Below are 19,267 nucleotides of genomic sequence, written 5' to 3' on the forward strand. Positions count from 1 at the left end.
GGAAAAACATGCAAACACATTCTGTTTTGTTATGCAAAAACACATACCTTTTGTCCTTCTGGCATACTGAAAGAAACAACACTCTTAATCTCTCTTCCCACCTCTGTCTCTGTCACAGGTCCTTCCTTCCCCCTGCCTTCTTAACTGCTTGGTTTGGCCTGTGTGGAAGCATCTTCCTGCAGGACTAGCTTCGATGTCTCTCACCCTCCAACATTTTACCACTTCCTTCCTCTGTCACCAGTCAGGGCCCATAGACATGCTGCCTTAAGTGTCAACATACTTAAATAGGATCTGGTCAGAGGCATGAAGAGTCAGTGGCAGAGTGGATGCAAATCAGGCCTGCAGATCACACCAGTGATCTTCTCTTCTTCTGCTCTGTTGAGTGAGAGAAATGGGAACTTCATGGCTCTTCTCCTTCAAACAACTTCAGCTCCCTCCATAAGACCAGCAGTGTCTGATAAGCACTCCTATTATACCAGCCTCAGTTAGGTAACCTTGCCAGATTACAGCTCTCTGTCTCCCGCTTGTGGTTCCTGTAAGCAGAGAAAGAAAGAATCCAATATTTGCTTCTCTCAGTTAGTCATGAGTAGCAAACCTTTGTGAATATAACAAAGCTGTTAGTCTAGTCATCTTTCATCTGCGGAGGTACAGTACTCACAGTATGCTAAGTGCTTTCCAAACAGGCGAGAGAGAGCGAGAGTGAGCCTTGTTGCAAGGGCTTCAGAGTCAAAAAAGGAGAAAACATATTAGGCTGGGAGAGAGGTACACATATGAGCAAAGAGGCCATGGCAGTTAGCGTGTGTCCTGTTTGTTCCGTGGTTTTCGTTCGTTCTTTTAAAAAATGTTTTGTTATGGGGACAGTGGCAGGGGAGCAAGGGAGATACTAGGAACAAGGTTTGGGGGAAGGTCATTGAGAGGCAGGAGTGCGGGAAGAGTGACACTGGCAATGGAGGGACTGTGTTGAGGTGTGAGAATAAGATTAGGAGGAGCAAACAGTCAGCAAAAAAACAAATCTAGAATTCAAATTGTAAAATGCCAGCTGCTGACATCTTTAGGGCTTAGAGGCTCTGAAGCTCGTTCCACTAACCATGGTTTCCATTCTGTCTCCCCAAACCAACGTAGCTGGGGGAGCTTTGCTCGTCCTCACCCTGCTGTGTTGTTGCTTCTGTCTCCTGTGAGGGAGGGGGAGTTTCTGGCAGACGTCTCATGTGAAAAATCATATTATAGCTACTCCATCTAGAACAGTGCCAGCAAGTAAATTTTGCTTCAGTTCAGAGTAATTTGAAGTTGGCATGAAAAGCTGATACATAGTTTCATATATGTGAAATTATGCCTATCAACTGACCACCTTAATTGTTTTCCATCTTCTTCAACCTTATTTTTTAAAGATCCCAGTTTGATGTTTTGGGTTGAAGGATAAAGACAATTCCAGGAATAAAAGAGATCAGTAATTAGATCACCCACCTTCAGTAGCTTCGCCGCCCCACCACTTCTGTTTTCCAAGAGGGAGAAATCCTCTGTGGTCTTCCTTTGTTTTATTCTTGTGGCATTGCAGGGATCATTCATTCTGTCCTTTTATAGGAAAGTTTAATACAAACTCCATATACAAAAAGTAGAAAATCATTGCTGTAAAATATTGACTAAACATTAAATCTTAAATGTTTAAGGTTTGAAAAAGCAGCTGTTGAATACCAGGAGCACTTGAGTTCCATGACAGGAGTGGATTGCTCCATAGCTGGTTTTGATAAATCTGTCCTGAAGTTGGCCAATTCAAATAGTGGCAATAATGCCAGCCCAAAGCATTCTTTCAATGGTAAGTATTATTAATTGCTTTTTAAAATGGTCACAAACTCCATGTACTGAATATGTGCATAACATTGTTGTGGTTTACAGGTAATATAGTCAACAGTAAAGCCTTGCTATATTGCCTTAGTAATTTACATTGTAAACACTTACGTACAAGTTTAACTGAATAATCCAGTTGAAGATATTGGGGCTACTCACTTATGTAAAGATAAGCACATGCATAGATGTTTGCAGGTTTGGGGCCTAGTGAAGAGTTGGATAAAAGCAAGGATAACACATTGTATTTTAAGCAGTTTAGTTCTAATTATTTAGACTTTAATACATCATTACTTCCAGTTATTTGTATACGTCATGAATGTACTATAGTATAAAAAGAAGCCTTAAAATGAGACCTTGCCACAGCACTGTATTAAAATCTTGAGAAGTGGGAAGGGGTATTTTGTACACTTTTGTGTGTATTATCAGGTGCACATATTAGTTTAGTTCTTCTATATTGATCAGATCATTTTCTGTCTTCCAGTTTCTTTATAAATATTAACTAAATTCTTCCAAAGCCTCTTGCGTAAGTATTTCAGTTTTACAGGTGATAAAATATGCTACAGATGAGAAGTTAGGTGCTGTAAATATTGTGTAACTAATCTTATCTAAAATAGATGAAACTTTTTGCCTTAAAACATAATTTCCAAATGCTTTGTCAAGTAATAAGGCTTATTTTTCTTAAATATTGATTTTCTTAATTTCACAGGTGAAGCTAGAAAAACTGTTCTGACTAAACCAAGTGATTCTTCACCTGAAGTTATAAATTACTTGGGTAACAAAGCATGTGAATGTTACATTGCAATTGCTGATTGGTCTGCTGTACAAGAATGGCAGAATGCTGTCCATGACTTGAAAAAAAGCACAAGTAATACCTCAGTCAATTTAAAAGCAGACTTTAACTACATAAAGTAAGGTTCTCATTAATTTATTCAATAATATCTCTGAAAGCAGTAAACTGTTACATGAAAGCTTCTCTTAGTCTCATCATATCAGTGCCATGTGGTTTCCAAGATCTTTATCTTTTGTGATGCAAAATGAATAATGATTTAGTAGGAAAACTTCCTTGACGTATAGTAGCTATAACAAATAATTAGTGAATTGACACCATCTAAATAAATCATTGGGGCTTTCATGATTCTTAAGATTAGGAAAGGCCTCTTAAATTGTTTATTTGGAGGCAGAAGATAATGGATTTGTTTTAGTTATTTTTCATTGTAAGGGGATTCATCCATTCTCACAACTAGAATAATTTTTTAAAATACCTTATCTTTCACTTGTATCTTTTTTATTCTTTAGATTTCTGAATTAAAATATTTTGACTCTAAGCTTTCTTCAGAAATTAAAGAAGATTATGTTGGTTGATAGCTAATGATTCATTAGAGATACAAGGTGGATGAGGTAATATTTTATTGAATCACTATCTGTTGACAGGAGAAATTTTCAAGCTTACATGGTGTTCTTCAGGATCTCTGTGTAAGCTTGGAAGCTTGTCTCTCTCACCCAATAAAATATATTACCTCACCACCTTGTCTCTCGAATGTCCTAGGGCCGACACAGCTACAACAACCCTGCATATATCTAATGAATCATGAGTCTTTAGGTTTTTTAAGTAAATATAAAAAAAAGCGCACCTATGATTCTAGCAGACATTTGTCTTGTTACTCAAGTGGGTTTCAGCCTTTCTTCATTTGTGAACCCCTAAAAATTTTCCAGTGGACGTGCAGACCCCTTTAGAAATCTTACACATAGTTTGTGGACCACCAGGGACCACAGGTTGAAAACCAGTGTTCTAGGGTAATGACAGTCTTTTGCGAACAACTTAGACGTAGTCTGCGGACCCCTAAGGGGTCTGTGGACCACAGGTCCAAAACCACTGCTCTAGTTAATATAAAGTTGGAATTGCAATAGATAAGACTTCTGTAGCCATTCCATTTGAAGATCTATTCTTTTCAAGCCTGTACTTCTCCAATAAACTTCATAAAAAATCTTTTGTCTGAAGTTTCTCACATGCAGACTTGGCCTAAAAGTAAATTCTTGGGGAAAAGTTTAAATATAGTCTGTCAAGAAGTTTGAGTTTCTAAGGATAGAGTGTTTCTTTTTTTCTGTTAGTAAAACTGGTGGACTTCCTCATATAAACATAACTCAAAAAGTTTGTTTTTTAAAAGTTGCCATGTAGTTAATCCACAATTTAGGCAAGTCTTTACGATGTGTCTGAAAATATTTTGTTTAGAAATAGTTATGAATACTTCATATCCTCATCCTTTTTAGGTACATTTGTCTGTGCTGGCAGAGATTTTTCAGTCATAGGCATCCACAAATAGTTTGTTTGCAGGTGCAGAGATTTGATCATTCTGAGTTGTGTGGGGCAGGTGTAGTTTTATCCAGGTCGTCTGTCTAATCTACATATTTTCCTGGTTATTAGGCACCAAATTTGTACACCCTCTAAAAAGCTTTTTAGGGTGCTCTATACCCATTTAAGATTATGACTTCACTGCAGAATCAAGCAAAAGGGAGAAACTCTGTAGCTAGAGAGAGAAGTTTTTAATCAAATAAATATGCAGTAGTAATGGGAATATAAACGTTTTCATAGTGATTGTGGGTTTTTTCTTCTTTGTCAGTCCAGACACTTCATATTTCCTTTCTGCCAGCAGATGGTAACAGAACACTTGAACATTTATATCATGACATTCTGTGTTAAGGGGCCTGTTGGCTGAATCTTCAATGTCTTATCTCAGTTGGCTGACTGATGCTGTTCTAGAAGAATCTAGTCTCCTGAACTGCTCAACTGATATGCTGTCAACAGGGTAGAAGGGTTGGGTGAGGAAGTTAGATTTTGGCTGTTGCAGGCTGTCAGCGTACTCCTGTGTAAACTATGCCCTACACAAGACTCTAGGGCAGTGGGTCACAACCTGTGGCTTGTGGGCCGCTTGCGGCCCAATCAGCACACAGCTGCAACCCATGTGACATTCTCAGGGCCCTACAGATAGTATTGGATGTGGCCCACATAACACATAGTGGCCCATAATGGTAAATAGGTTGCGAGCCACTGCTCTAGGAGCTTGTCTATCGAAGGACACTCAGGAAAATTAACTGACGGTGTAAATTTAAAGTGGATTAGTTAAATCAAGTTTAAACCCCTTTGTGAATGCTACTATTGAGAATTAAAGTGGCCTTAATTCACTTTAATTCTGAAGAAGGTTCTCGTAGGGGTTTAATGCAGTTTAACTAATCGCCTTTAAAATTTAGTTTGGATTAATTTTTCTGAGTGTCCCTGTGTAAACAAACCCTGTGTCTCTTGTTGTCATGTGCACCAAGCAGTTCAATTACTGGCCAAAAAAATGTTTGGGGCCTCTTTATTAGCCCTATATAAGTCAATGGTAAAACTCTCATTGACTTGGATGGAACGAGGATTCCCCCCCTTAAAGATAAAGGAAAGCTCTTTTTAAGATTGCTCCCTTGAAAGGATCTTACTTTAATTTGCCAGTACTTATTCTTTTCCTTCCTTTATCCCTACACCTAGTGGAAGAGCAGTAGGTGTGTGGACTAATTGATGATTTTCTATAAATATGAAACTTTGAAATGTTTGTTCTTTAATTTTGATAGTCTGATAGCTTCTAAATTTTCATGAATGGCAAAAATTGAATTAAGTGTTTTCTGCTACGTTACCTTCATTTTACAGATTATGATTGTATATTAAAATGGAAATCTTTGTTTTCAAGTTATGTGAATGTGCTCTGACTTCCACCTTTAAAAGTGCTGTGTGAGAACCTCAGGGCTTGGAATAAAGGTATGTCTGCACTTGAAGCTGGTGGCATAATTCACAGCTAGAGGAGACATACAATAGCTCTGACTGAGCAAGCATGCTAAAAATGGAATGTAAATGCAGCAGCGCAAGTGGGCTAGCTGCCCTGATTGCCTGTCTAATGTTTCTGACACACATTCTGCGTGGCTAGCCCTTCGTGATGCTTGTGCGGCTGTGGCTATATTCTATTGTTAACACGCTAGCTCACTCAGAGCTAGCATGAATATCTCTTCAAGCTGGGAATCACACCCCCTGCTTGAAGTGTACATATCGGAAGGCTACATGGAAGAAACATGTTAAAAGACAACTGGTTTATTAGTAGTGCTCCTTCTGGCTTTTCATTGCTGTTAAGTTGTAGGATCTTCACCAACTAGGGTGAAGTAGGAGTATGGAAATAAAACTATAAAAATTGAATTGCAGATCTTTAAGCAGCTTTGAATGTGGAGAACTTACTGACTGTACAGAACAGCTAGAACTGCTACCTGGAGAAAACATCAACCTACTTACTGGAGGATCCAAAGAAAAAATAGGTACAAATAAAATCAAAATTCATAATAAAAGTAATTCCTAAACACTTATTATAAGCTTAAAATACAGTACCATATCAATATAGAAATTATACTTGGAGACTTTCTGGATACAGATTCCAGAGTTCAGCAGAACTACTGTAATTTTATTTACCAAGTTGAGAAATAATTGGCAATCATAATCCTAAATGCTGTTGTATCTTTTTTTGGATATATGTGTTTTTTGAGAAAAGAACTTGGACTTAGAAATGTAATTTTCTCATTAATTATCAATATTTGTTCTGCAGTTCTTATCGCAAACTTTCTTCCTTTCAAAACTTTTATTGCAAGAATTATGGTAAAGGTTGGTACTTTTTAATCATTTGTGGAATGTATGTATAATCTTTGTAGACATGAAGAAGCTGCTTCCTAACATGCTAAGTCCTGATCCAAGAGAATTTCAGAAAGCAATTGAAGTACAGTTGTTGAGAAGTTCAGTATGTCTGGCAACAGCTATTAACCACACAGAACAGGAACAAAAGTGGCAATTGATAACTGAGTAAGTTTAAAGAACCTTTGAGTGAATACAGTGACCTTGTATAACTTGTGTGAGAGACGTTGTAATCCATTAAAAACCACTTTGTAGTAACTGTAGTCTTTGTTGTACTTAAGTATGGAGCTTTTGTTTGGCTGCCTTTCTGAGAGTACATGAAGTTGTGTTTCATGGATTAGGAGTATAAACCACTAGGAGAAAGAATAAGGAGGGATTTTAATTTTAGAGATCTAATGCTTTGTTCACCTGGCCAGTTGACAGTAAAACAATGCTTTGAAACAGACAATCTGTGGAAACTTATTGTGCATGATAAATGATAGGTTATGCAAGACCTGATCTTTTCTTCCATATGAAGAGGCTAAATTTTGCTGCCTGTTGCACATTCATAGTTTTTTTTTATGTTAATAAATAACAATATCTGTTAATTAAAAAGACAAGGATAATTAGTAGCTAATAGAATGGACTGTTCTAGTTTCTAACACTAAATCTTTATTTCAGAAATATTGTAAAATACCTGAAGCAGACGTCACGAATCGCCGTTGGACCTTTAAGACTTTCCACATTGACTGTGTCTCAGTCATTGCCAGTGTTGAGCACCCTGCAGTTATATTGTTCATCTGCTTTGGAAAACACAGTATCAAGCAGGCTTTCATCAGAGGTATGTTTTTTTGTGTATAAATTCTTAAAATAATATTAATAAGGTCATGTGTTAATACATGCATCAGGTAACGTCTTTCTGCAGAGATGGGCTCATTCTTATTCAAACTAAGTTGAGAACACATTGAATTTCCTAACATAGTTGCACCTGAAAATACTTTTTTTTTTAATCTGTTAGTAAAATTTCTGACCATTTAACACCACTTCCACCTGCATCTTTGTAATCCCACAGTAAAAAGGGCTTCATTGCAGGACTCTTCAGACCTCACTTTAGACACCTCTCTCATGCAGTAACATCCCTGCTCAAACAGTCCAACAAACCAAATATTTTTGGTGTTACGCTTTGCTATATAAACTTAAATTGGTAAACTACAGCTTACTCCACTCTAAAATATTCTGTAGGTATTGAAAACTACAAGTTCTACATTATTCCATGACAAACATGAAATTTTTATGCCTTCCACAGGACTGTCTTATCCTCTTTTTAGTGATGCTTTACGGTCGTGCAAACAGCATGATGTAAGACCATGGATGCATGCCCTAAGATATACTGTGTACCAGAATCAATTGCTGGAAAAACTTAAAGGTATCTAAATTTTATGTTGGTCTCTAAGGTGCCACAAGGATTCCTCATTATACACAATTAGTAACTTAGACTTTTGTTTTGGTAGAAGCACTTGCATTTTCATGGTTCAAATAATTTGCTTAGAAATATGCAAAATATGCTAAATAAAATTGTTTTATTTAGCAAATGCTTATGTATGTTATAAAATATTTAGGAAACAATGCTATAATGTAATTCACTCATTCTCAAGTTTTTAAACACTTCCATTGTGTTCTTAGACATACCTCGTGCTGTCATTAGTGTGTTTTCAAAAACAAGCTCCTTTACAGTAATTCAAGTATGCAGTATGCTTCTGGTATGCAAAGAAGCAGGGTACAGGTAAAATCTCCGCCCCGGTTTTTTCTTCTTTTGGTAATCCATGAGTCTCAAATTTTAAATGTCAAACTGGAATTAAAACTAGCTACATGAGATGAGAGCATACTGTGGAAGAGTGATTAATGTTTTTAATACTGGCTCCAAACAGGTTTTTTACTTTTATATTGTCTAATAGAATCTTAAAATGGAAAAAAGTAAACAAATTGCGAAAATATTGCTTTTCTTATGTAACTAGTTTTGTGGCCTCTGACATCAGCCATCTGTTAAATCGCATGCATATTAGGGGGAGAGCGCCCACAATCTTCTGCTCCAAAGCCATCTCATATATCACTTGACCTAACAGACTCTTCATTAGTTGTCAGTGATATTTTTTTTTGCTGTGAATCACCCATCCAATACTCTGGATTTTATCTGTCTTCTGATTTAAAAAAAAAGGTATCAGTAAAATTGCACAATAATGAATTTGGACCATTGTCAAGAATCTAAAAACCCTTAGGTCATTCTTCTCTCTTCAGAAAAGAAAACTCCCACTTAATGGTCCTTTTTAAAAAAAAAAAAAAAAAAAAAAGTGCCTGGGAGAATAATGAAGGCTCAGCATGATCTGAAGCTCAGTACAAATCAATTAGAAATATTTGAGCAGCGCTCATTTCTTTGAAGAGAAAGCAGTAGTATACACATAGACTTAAGCCAGCATACCAGTTTTTTAAAATACTTATTTATCAATTTTTCACAGGTCTACATAGTGTCAAATCCAAAAGAGATCCATGTCTTTTGTTAGAATTTGATACAGAGAAAGCTTTTGATAGAATAGAGTGGAACTTTGTCTGTGTAGTCCTATCATATTGACATTGACCCCCAATTCCTTAAATGGATAACTGTTCTTTATACTGGCCCAAAAGCAGCTGTGCCTTTTGGACTTAAAGCTTCCCTGTTTGAATTACACAGGGGAGCTAGGCAAGGATATCCATTGTTTCCTTTACTTTTTGCATTTCCATGGCCTTTATACAGAGGATAAAGAATAATGAATTTATCACTGTAAGCATGACAACACCTCAGAAAATAGCTTTATGTGCTAGTGATGTAATATTATCTAACCTGAACATTTCCTTAAAATTAGTATCTAAAGAAATCCATGATGTCAGGAAAACATGAGGCTTGAAATAAATTATACTGTTTCTATGTGTAATTATAGATCTGTAATACTAGCTATAAATTTACCACACTTTGAGAAGTTATCCCTCCAGAAAACATTTGGGTACACATAGGCAACAAATTCTGTAAGATACTGGGGAATTAAAATCTCAAAACAGCCAAGAGTTAAATAATTTAATTTTTCAAACTACTGTTTCAGCAGATGAAAAAAGACTTGGGGTGCTAGAGGGAAGTATGCAATTACTTGGTTGGTAAGAATAGCCACGATCAAAATTAATATTGTTGCCCAGGATATCCTTCTTGTTTCAAAATCTCTCTCTAATCATTCCAGATAATTCTCTGGCAGGCATACAGAGAATGTTAGAATTTATGTGGACTAAGAAAAGACCAAGAGTGGGTATAGTTTTTTCCTCTATTGGTAATTGCATTCTGTATATGGCTGGCATGGTGAGGCAATCATCTACTTGTGTTCCAAATGCAATTATTGCTTTAAAACAAAGTTTTGTCAACAAAAATTTGCTTTCTTTTTCAGAACAAACTGTCTCTGTTAGAAGTCATCTAATGGAACTGGGTCTAACGGCAGCAAAATTTGCTAGAAAACGGGGGAATGTGGCCCTAGCCACACGATTGCTTGCTCAATGCAGTGAAGTTCAGTTGGGAAAAACCACTACTGCTCAAGATTTAGTTCAGCACTTCAAAAAATTGTCAGCACCAGGTCAAATAGATGAAAAATGGAGTCCTGAACTTGATATTGAGAAAACAAAATTGCTATACACAGCTGGTTAGTGTTTGATAATCTCACATAGATACTATGTCTTATCGTACTTCTTGCTAGGTTGTTTTTTCCAAGAAATTATAATGGTACAGTAAACCTAGAAATTGCTTTCAACCCAGTAACTAATGTCTCCGTTTGAGTATTTTAAAATGGCTTTTCTCTTTAGTTGTTTAGATTTGAAGGAAGAGAAACTCCCTTTCTTACAAATTGCTGAGAGTATAGAATTGTTTCTGTATTATAAGTTTAACTCTTACAAATATTTGGCCCTGTAGTATAGACTCTTATAATACCCCAGTAACATCAGCAGATAGAAAAAGGCAGTCTCTCATTTCTGTTCATGATTTGTTAAAGCTGCATTTGAAATTTGCGGAATTTTGAGATTACAGGGAAGTGCTTTGAATAACTAACATCTCTAATAAAAATATACTGTGTGTCTTGATATGCAGGTCAGTCAACACACGCTATGGAAATGCTGAGTTCTTGTGCCATATCTTTCTGCAAATCTGCCAAAGCCGAATATGCAGTAGCTAAGTCTATTCTTACACTGGCTAAATGGATTCAGGCTGAATGGAAAGAGATTTCAGGTCAACTGAAGCAAGTATACAGAGCACGACAGCAACAGAATCTCACTGGCCTTTCTACATTGTCTAAAAACGTATATACTTTGATTGACCTGCCAGCTGTTAATACAATAGAAGAGGAATATCCTAGAATTGAAAGTGAATCTACAGGTAGAAGTTCCTCCTCCTAGTTTATGCTTTGCCAGGCTATATGGTTACTCAGATGTGATGGTTCCAATAAGGGGCAGAGCCAGTTGTGCTGGTAAAGTTTAATGTGGTACAACTGCTTTGCTGTTTTAAAAAAAAAATGATTTTCAGACTTAAGTTAATATTTTACATAAAATTCAGATTTTGGTGTTTTGTAGAATTTAAATACTAATGGAAAATACAGGAGCTTGGAATGAATTCTCTTAAGGGCAACACTATGCTTTTAAAGTTATTACAAAATCATAATAAACTCTCACTTAAGATCTAGCACCCAGACTGTAAATATAAAAGATCTATATTTAAAAACCTTTAATAAACTTGAAAAACAATTATAAGATTTTTTTCCTCACAGGGTAACTGATCTTTTTTCTAAACACTTTTATTGCTCTTACAATTGTGATGTGTGTTGCAGTTGGTAAATTTGGTTGTTTTTTAGGAGACTTCTCCAAGTGTCACAATTAAATTTTTCCTCGTTTGAATCTGGACATCCTATCTAATTTAGGCCTCTGTTCAGCACATGCTCTCTACCTGTCTTGAATCTATATTCTTTTCTCTTTACCTTTCCTATATCTCTACTCTCTTTAAAGTGATATATTGAAGTCTCAGTCTCTGAAGCACACTATTCTGGTATTTTGGAGATCAGGATTCTCATAAATGTGAATCAGATGTGTTTATTTTTGTGTGTAACCTCTGTTGCTCTATTTCCACCACCACAGTAAATATTGGCGTTGGAGAACCTGACTTCATTTTGGGGCAGCTGTATCACCTGTCTTCAGTACAGGCACCTGAAGTAGCCAAGTCATGGGCAGCACTGGCTAGTTGGGCTTACAGATGGGGCAGGAAGGTAGTTGATAATGCCAGGTAAATCTATTATTCTTGTTTTTAAAAAAATAAATACATAAAAAAATCTTAATTTCACATTTGTTGAGTATATGTTAGCTCTCAATAAGTGTAATTCACCCCTGTGCGGTTCAGAGAGCCAAAACAAGATGGATGTGCCACGTGTGTTCTGTTTTGATTGCTGGCCCTCCGAATAGGGGTGAATTTCACCCTAAGACGAAGCCTTAAATATACAGTATTATGAAGGTAAGTAGCTCTGTAAATATTTACATTAATTGTGGTTTTGGGGTTGATGACTTATTAAATGTTACAGTCAAGGAGGTGTCCGTCTTCTGCCAAAAGAGAAATCTGAGGTTCAAAGCTTGCTTCCTGACAACATTGCAGAGGAAGACCGAGAGAAAATCTATGGCATTCTTGGACAGGCGGTATGTCGTCCAGCTGGAATTCAGGTAAGTGGAAACTTGCATTCTTGAAAAATGTTCCAATTCATTCAGCATGCCACTTTAGCTTTCCTCCCTGATTGTGTAGTGGACTACAATATTTATATAATGTCTTAAATCAAACTTCTCCCAAAATGGCATACTGCACAAAAAATGCAGAAATTCCCAAGAAATAAGCTATGTTAGTGATTATACGTGTATGGCATTATGTCTGCTCTGGAATGAGGCAACTGAAAGAACTGTGTGTGTACACATTTCAAATTCCTGGCTACCCTTCCTGGGATCAGCAATTAATATACATTGTGGAAAAGTTTTGTGGTCTTGTTCAAACCAATTGTCTCATTCTTTCCTCTTAATATTCTTGCATAATCTGAGTTTAGGATGAAGATATGACCCTACAGATCACAGAAAATGAAGACAATGAAGAAGATGATATGGTGGATGTTATATGGCGTCAATTGCTGAGTAATTGCCCCTGGCTTTCAGATCTTGATGAAAATGCAACAGAGGGGTTAATCAAAGTGTGGAGAAAAGTAGTAGACAGAATCTTCAGTCTCTATAAACTGTCCTGCAGTGCATATTTTACCTTTCTTAAACTCAATGCTGGTCAGGTATGCATTACAGTCTGCTGTGGTGATGAAAGCTAGTTCTTAAACATTTTTAAAGCTCAAGACCCATGACAAAACAGTATGGTCAGTTAAGAGTGCTACTTCTTTCTATAATATGTAGGTTCCTCTTGATGAAGATGACCCCAGACTACTTTTAAGAAACACTTCTGAACAAAGCACTGATGATGTTATTGTGATGGCAACCTTGAGATTGTTGAGGTTACTTGTGAAACATGCTGGAGAACTTCGACAATATCTAGAGCAGGGACTAGAAACAACCCCTACTGCTCCATGGAGAGGTAAGGTGGTTTTAGCTGAATTATTAAATTGAATTTTGACAGACTTTTTTGCTAAATATAAATAAACAGAAAACTTCTTATCAAACTTGCCTTTACAAACCTTTCTCTTTCAACCGTTGTAAACCCTAAGTTTATTTTAAAAAAAAAAAAAAAAAAGTATACGCAACAGTTTGTCTCCCACCTAATATTGTGTACTCTTCATCTAACAAAACTTATTTTTTAAAAAGACTTTGGTATTCCCTAAGACTTTTGCAAAGACTAACCTGTATTCAAATTTGAAAGACTATTTTAAGTTTCTTGTAGGAAGTGAATGACCCCTTCCCAGGTTGGCCAGAGGAATGGACCATATATCCCTGAATTACAGTGGTAACTGCTGGACAGTGGCAGCCCTTCCAGGAAAGGGTGAATTCCTACCACTTCTCTCAAGTGCTAGGATTAGTCAGCAAGATGCAGTGACCTGACTATAAAAGAGTGATGCTGAGTGGAAATGACAGGTTTCAGAGTAGCAGCCATGTTAGTCTGTATCCGCAAAAAGAAAAGGAGTACTTGTGGCACCTTAGAGACTAACAAATTTATTTGAGCATAAGCTTTCGTGAGCTACAGCTCACTTCATCGGATGCATCCACTGCACACATCCAAAGAAGTGAGCTCTAGCTCACGAAAGCTTATGCTCAAATAAATTTGTTAGTCTCTAAGGTGCCACAAGTACTCCTTTTCTTTTTGAGTGGAAATGGGTCTCTCCTTATTGCACCTTCTATATTGTCACAAAATCACATTTGTTTTTGGAGCTTCTAGTGATGCAATCCCTAAAAACTATATGACGCTAACAGGCCCAATGTGCAGGACTCAATTGCTAGTGCTCTGTTGCAAGATTTATGTACTAAATATAATTGACTCTGCTTCTTGAATGGTAGGGTGAAATAATCTAGTACCCATACACTAAAAGGTAGAGATCTTGCTGTGGTTTAAATAACAGGAGAATGTGACTGTTCAGTTTCATTGTACAAAAATTACACATCACTGAAAACATCTTTCTGTGGCTTCAGTGTACAAAAATCAATGCAGCCCTTTTTTCTGCTCTTTTTTTTATAAAGGTATTATTCCTCAGCTCTTCTCCCGCCTGAACCACCCTGAAGTATATGTTCGTCAAAGTATTTGCAATTTACTGTGTCGAGTAGCTCAAGATTCTCCTCATCTTATATTGTACCCTGCAATAGTGGGTACCATTTCACTTAGCAGTGAATCCCAGTCTTCAGGTATGGAAGGATTCTTTTTGTTGTTGTTGGGGTTATTACTTAATGCCAAATAGTTGATAAATGAAATAATGTTCAGAAGGTCCATTTTAAACAATTTGCTGAGAAATACAGCAAGTTTATGTATGTGTGCTGCTAGCTAGAATGCAGTATGTTTGAACTTTTACTGTTTGTACAGTAAAAGTTCACTTTGGTTATATCTTTCGATACAACACTCCTTAAGATGTGACGTATTATGGACTACACCTGTAAACTGTCTAAAATTCTAGTACCTTATACGAAGACCCCTTTGGCACACCATAATTTTTTCATTATGATTTCATATATTATATCTAAGCCTTTTATACTTCCATAAGTTTGTGCAGTACCTAGCATAATGGGGCCCTGATTCAAAATTTGGCCTTTGGATGCTACTGCAGTATATATATTATTCAATACACTTTTTCTAATCTAGGGAACAAGTTGCCCTCTGCAATCCCTACTTTGCTAGGTAACATTCAAGGTGAAGAACTATTAGGTGGTGAATGTGAAGGAGGAAGTCCCCTGGCTTCTCAAGAAAGTAATAAGGATGAACTAAAAAACGGATTAAATGAAGACCAAGCAATGATGCAGGACTGCTACAGCAAAATTGTAGAAAAACTGTCTACTGCAAATCCAACAATGGTGTTGCAGGTAAAATAAATTTGTGTTTTTGTAATTTATTCAGGCTGACTTGTAACCAGACATACAGTTTGTGAAATTATGTATTCTTTGAGTGCTTGCACGTGTCCATTGCAACGTAGGTGTGCGCGCGCCCTGAGCACAATTGCCAGAATTTTTTCCCTTCATGGTATCCGTTGGGTCGGCTCCAGCGCCCCCTGGTGCTGTGCGCTCATAGTGCTAGTATGTAGCCGCGCCAAGCCCGCATCCCTTCAGTTCCTTCTTACCGCCTGTGACGGATGCTGGAACTTACCTCTTTGCTCAGGCAATCTCTTCCAGTGGTTTCTTTCTCCTTTTTTGGGGTATATAGTTCTTGTAGTTTAGCTAGTTTGGTGGTGGTGGTGGTGGTGGTAGTGGTAGTAGTAGTAGTAGTACTTTTAGTAGTTAGTGTGTTTTGGATGCCTCTATACTTATTTGGAGAGGCTTGTCTGCTCCCCAGTGCCAGGGTATGCCTCTGTCACCGGGTTTTAAGCCCTGCTCTTCCTGTGGCAAGTCGACTAATTGTGTCTTCACCAGACCCGCTAAATCACTACCACTGCATTAACTACATAAACAAGCAGGGCGGAGTGCTCTCTTCCTCCCTATGCCAGGAGGCAGTCCAGCTGTGGGAGTTCTGCATTACACACTCAATCTACCTAGAAGCATCTTACCTGCCAGGTACACAGAACAAATTCGCAGATCACCTCAGCAGGTCCTTCTGCACTTGCCGCAAGTGGTCCCTTCATCCAGACATGGCAAGGGACATCTTCCAGAGCCTAGGTATGGGACTGCCTTTATAGACCTGTTTGCTACCTGCGACAACAGGAAATGCCATCAGTTTTGCTCCAGGAGGGGCCACAATTTGGGTCTCTTACGGATGTGTTCCTGTTGGCATGGACAACTTACCTGTATTACACTCTTCCCCCCACCCCCATTCCATTAATTCGAAAGGTTCTGTCGAAAATCAAGCAGCATTGAGCACGGGTCATCCTTATAGCCCCGGCGTGGCTCAGATAGCACTGGTTCACTCACCATCCTCAAGCCTTTCAGTGGAGCTCCCACTGCACCTGGCTGAATCCTGAAGAGCAAGCTTGCTCAGAGCACATTCATAGAGTCCTACTAAGCAGTAGAAAATCTTCCACCATGGCAACTTACTTGGCAAAGTGGAAACAGTTCTCCATCTGGTCTTCCCAATGGAGGGTTCCATCTATACAATCCTCATTGCAACTTATTTTGGAGTACCTTCTGCTCTTGAAACAACAAGGTGGCCATTTCATCTTTCTATCCTAAAGTTGACAAGAGATTGGTCTTTTCGCATGAAATGGTAATCTGTTTTCTCAAAGGCCTGGAGAGGATGTTTCCTCAGGTAAAGAAACGAATCTCTCCTTGGGACCTAAACCTTGTCCTGTCAAAGCTGACAGGCCCGCCCTTTGAGCCGCTAGCGACGTACTCACTGTTTCACCTCTCCTGGAAAGTGGCCGTTTTAGTGGCCATCACTTCAGCCAGAAGAGTTTCAGAGATCTGAGCCCTCATGGTGGAACCCCCGTATACTGTGTTCTTCAGAGGTAAAGTACAGCTGTGTCTGCATCCAAAGTTCCTCCCAAAATTGGTTTCACAATTCCATTGCAGCCAAGCAGTTTTTCCACCAATATTCTACCCTAAGCTGCATGCAGATGGAGAAGAACAGCATCTGCACTCCTTGGATGTTAGAGGGCCCCTGGCATTTTATATTCCACAGATCAACAGTTCATAATGATAGCTGAGCGAATGAAGGGGCTCCCCATCTCTGCCCAGAGGATTTCGTCTTGGATTACTTCATGTATCTGGGCATGTTATGACTTCATGGGAATCCCTCGTCCACCTAACCTGACTGCTCACTCCACAAGATCTCAGGCTTCTTAAGCCGCTTTCCTAGCTCAAGTCCCTATTCAAGATATCTGCAGGGCAGCAGCCTGGCCCTCGGCACACACATTCTCAGCACACTTGCCATTACCCAACAAGCCAGAGACTATGCCAACTTCGGCCGGGCAGTGTTGCAGTCAGTGTGTCATAGAATCATAGAATATCGGGGTTGGAAAGGACCTCAGGGGACCTCAGGGTTGGAAGGGACCATCTAGTCCAACCCCCTGCTCAAAGCAGGACCAATCCCCAACTAAATCATCCCAGCCAGGGCTTTGTCAAGCCTGACCTTAAAAACCTCAAAGGAAGGAGATTCCACCACCTCACTAGGTAATGCATTCCAGTGCTTCACCACCCTCCTACTGAAAAAGTTTTTCCTAATATCTAACCTAAACCTCCCCCACTGCAACTTGAGACCATTACTCCTTGTTCTGTTATGTGCTACCACTGAGAACAGTCTAGATCCATCCTCTTTGGAACCCCCTTCAGGTAGTTGAAAGCAGCTATCAAATCCCCCCTCATTCTTCTCTTCTGCAGACTAAACAATCCCAATTCCCTCAGCCTCTCCTCATAACTCACGTGTTCCAGTCCCCTAATCATTTTTGTTGCCCTCTGCCGGACACTTTCCAATTTTTCCACATCCTTGTAGTGTGGGGACCAAACTGACACAGTACTCCAGATGAGGCCTCACCAATGTCGAATAGAGGGGAACGATCATGTCCCTTGATCTGCTGGCAGTGCCCCCACTTATACAGCCCAAAATGCCGTTAGCGTTCTTGGCAACAAGGGCACACTGACTCATATCCAGCTTCTCATCCATTGTAACCTCGAGGTCCTTTTCTGCAGAACTGCTGACTAGCCACTCAGTCCCTAGTCTGAAGCAGTGCATGGGATTCTTTTGTCCTAAGTGCAGGACTCTGCACTTGTCTTTGTTGAACCTCATCAGATTTCTTTTGGCCCAATCCTCTAATTTGTCTAGGTCCCTCTGTATCCTATCCCTACCTTCCAGCATATCTACCACTCCTCCCAGTTTAGTGTCATCTGCAAACTTGCTGAGGGTGCAGTCCACGCCATCCTCCAGATCATTAATGAATTAACGTCCTTGAACTCTGAGCCCATCTCCTGTGCAACTGGTTGTGAGTCATCTACATTGGAATGGACATGTGCAAGCACTCGAAGAAAAAATATTTGCTAACCTTTCTGTAACTGTTGTTCTTCGAGATGTGTTGCACATATCCATTCCAAGACCTGCCCGCTGTTCCCTCTCCTGAAGCGATCGGTAAGAATAACCTGAAGAGGTGCGGGGTCAGTGGGGGCCCCTTATACTTGTGCTCTGAGCATGTAGCACCAGGGGGTGCAGGAGCCGATCCGATGGAAAAAATTCTGGCAAATGTGCTCTGGGCACTCACACACCTACACTGGAAAGGACGTGCAACACATCTCGAAGAACAACAGTTACAGAAAGGTTAGTAACTTGTTTCTTTTGCGTGGATGGTTGCTAAAGTTTCCAGTGTAACTTTGATCTTACTGTAAGGATGTCATTCTTTCAAGACATTCAAGCTGCTATTAAATAGATGACCTAGAAAAAAAATCTTGAACTTTAAAAATAAGGGCATTTTAATTTATTTTATACAGGTTCAGATGCTAGTAGCAGAGCTGCGCCGAGTTACAGTTCTGTGGGATGAACTTTGGCTGGGAGTGCTGTTGCAGCAGCACATGTATGTCCTCAGACGGATTCAGCAACTGGAAGATGAAGTCAAGAGAGTTCAAAACAACAATACTCTACGGAAGTAGGTTTTCATGAATAACTTCTAAGTAAAAATTGGTGAGAGAAGACAGATTGTCGCTGCGCAGTAGAATTATTAAATTGACCAGTCATGCTTTTCCTCCTAAATCGGTATCAGAGGTCAGGGTGCCACAGCTGGTACTTTGGTGCACTCCATTTGCACCACACAGAAGGTGCAAGTGGAGCAAAATATACAGCAATACGTTCCTTGCTGTGGATTCCCCCAGTATGGAGCAGTCACCTGTGGGTGTAGAGCTACAGTATTCATATCCTACTCCTTCCCTTCTTACAGCCCTAGTACAGGCTCATGTCAGCTGTGTAGAGGTTTGTCAAGGGTAGAGATGGGAGTGGCTGGTGTACACTGTACTCCAGCTATTCACCTCTGGTGTACGGTGATGGAGGGACAGTTAACAGCTCATGTTAGGCTTGTACAGGAAGCTTTCATCGATTTTCAGCTTGTCTTTTTC

General features: G+C 38.9%; 1 protein-coding gene across 1 annotated transcript in view; it reads left to right on the forward strand.

Annotated features, from left to right (window-relative positions):
* SMG1 (SMG1 nonsense mediated mRNA decay associated PI3K related kinase) overlaps positions 1–19,267 on the forward strand; it is a 119,919-nt gene that overhangs the window by 73,187 nt on the left and 27,465 nt on the right. Inside the window, 16 exon segments of the mRNA XM_037911357.2 lie at positions 1,668–1,813; positions 2,552–2,753; positions 6,068–6,177; positions 6,565–6,712; positions 7,205–7,364; positions 7,830–7,836; positions 7,839–7,949; positions 9,988–10,236; positions 10,677–10,961; positions 11,714–11,858; positions 12,151–12,286; positions 12,658–12,888; positions 13,007–13,184; positions 14,279–14,440; positions 14,892–15,109; positions 18,650–18,804. Of these exon segments, the coding sequence (XP_037767285.1) occupies positions 1,668–1,813; positions 2,552–2,753; positions 6,068–6,177; positions 6,565–6,712; positions 7,205–7,364; positions 7,830–7,836; positions 7,839–7,949; positions 9,988–10,236; positions 10,677–10,961; positions 11,714–11,858; positions 12,151–12,286; positions 12,658–12,888; positions 13,007–13,184; positions 14,279–14,440; positions 14,892–15,109; positions 18,650–18,804 (2,643 nt within the window).

Source organism: Chelonia mydas, chromosome 10 (genome assembly GCF_015237465.2).
Source record: "Chelonia mydas isolate rCheMyd1 chromosome 10, rCheMyd1.pri.v2, whole genome shotgun sequence".
In the NCBI taxonomy this organism is placed as follows: Eukaryota; Metazoa; Chordata; order Testudines; family Cheloniidae; genus Chelonia; species Chelonia mydas.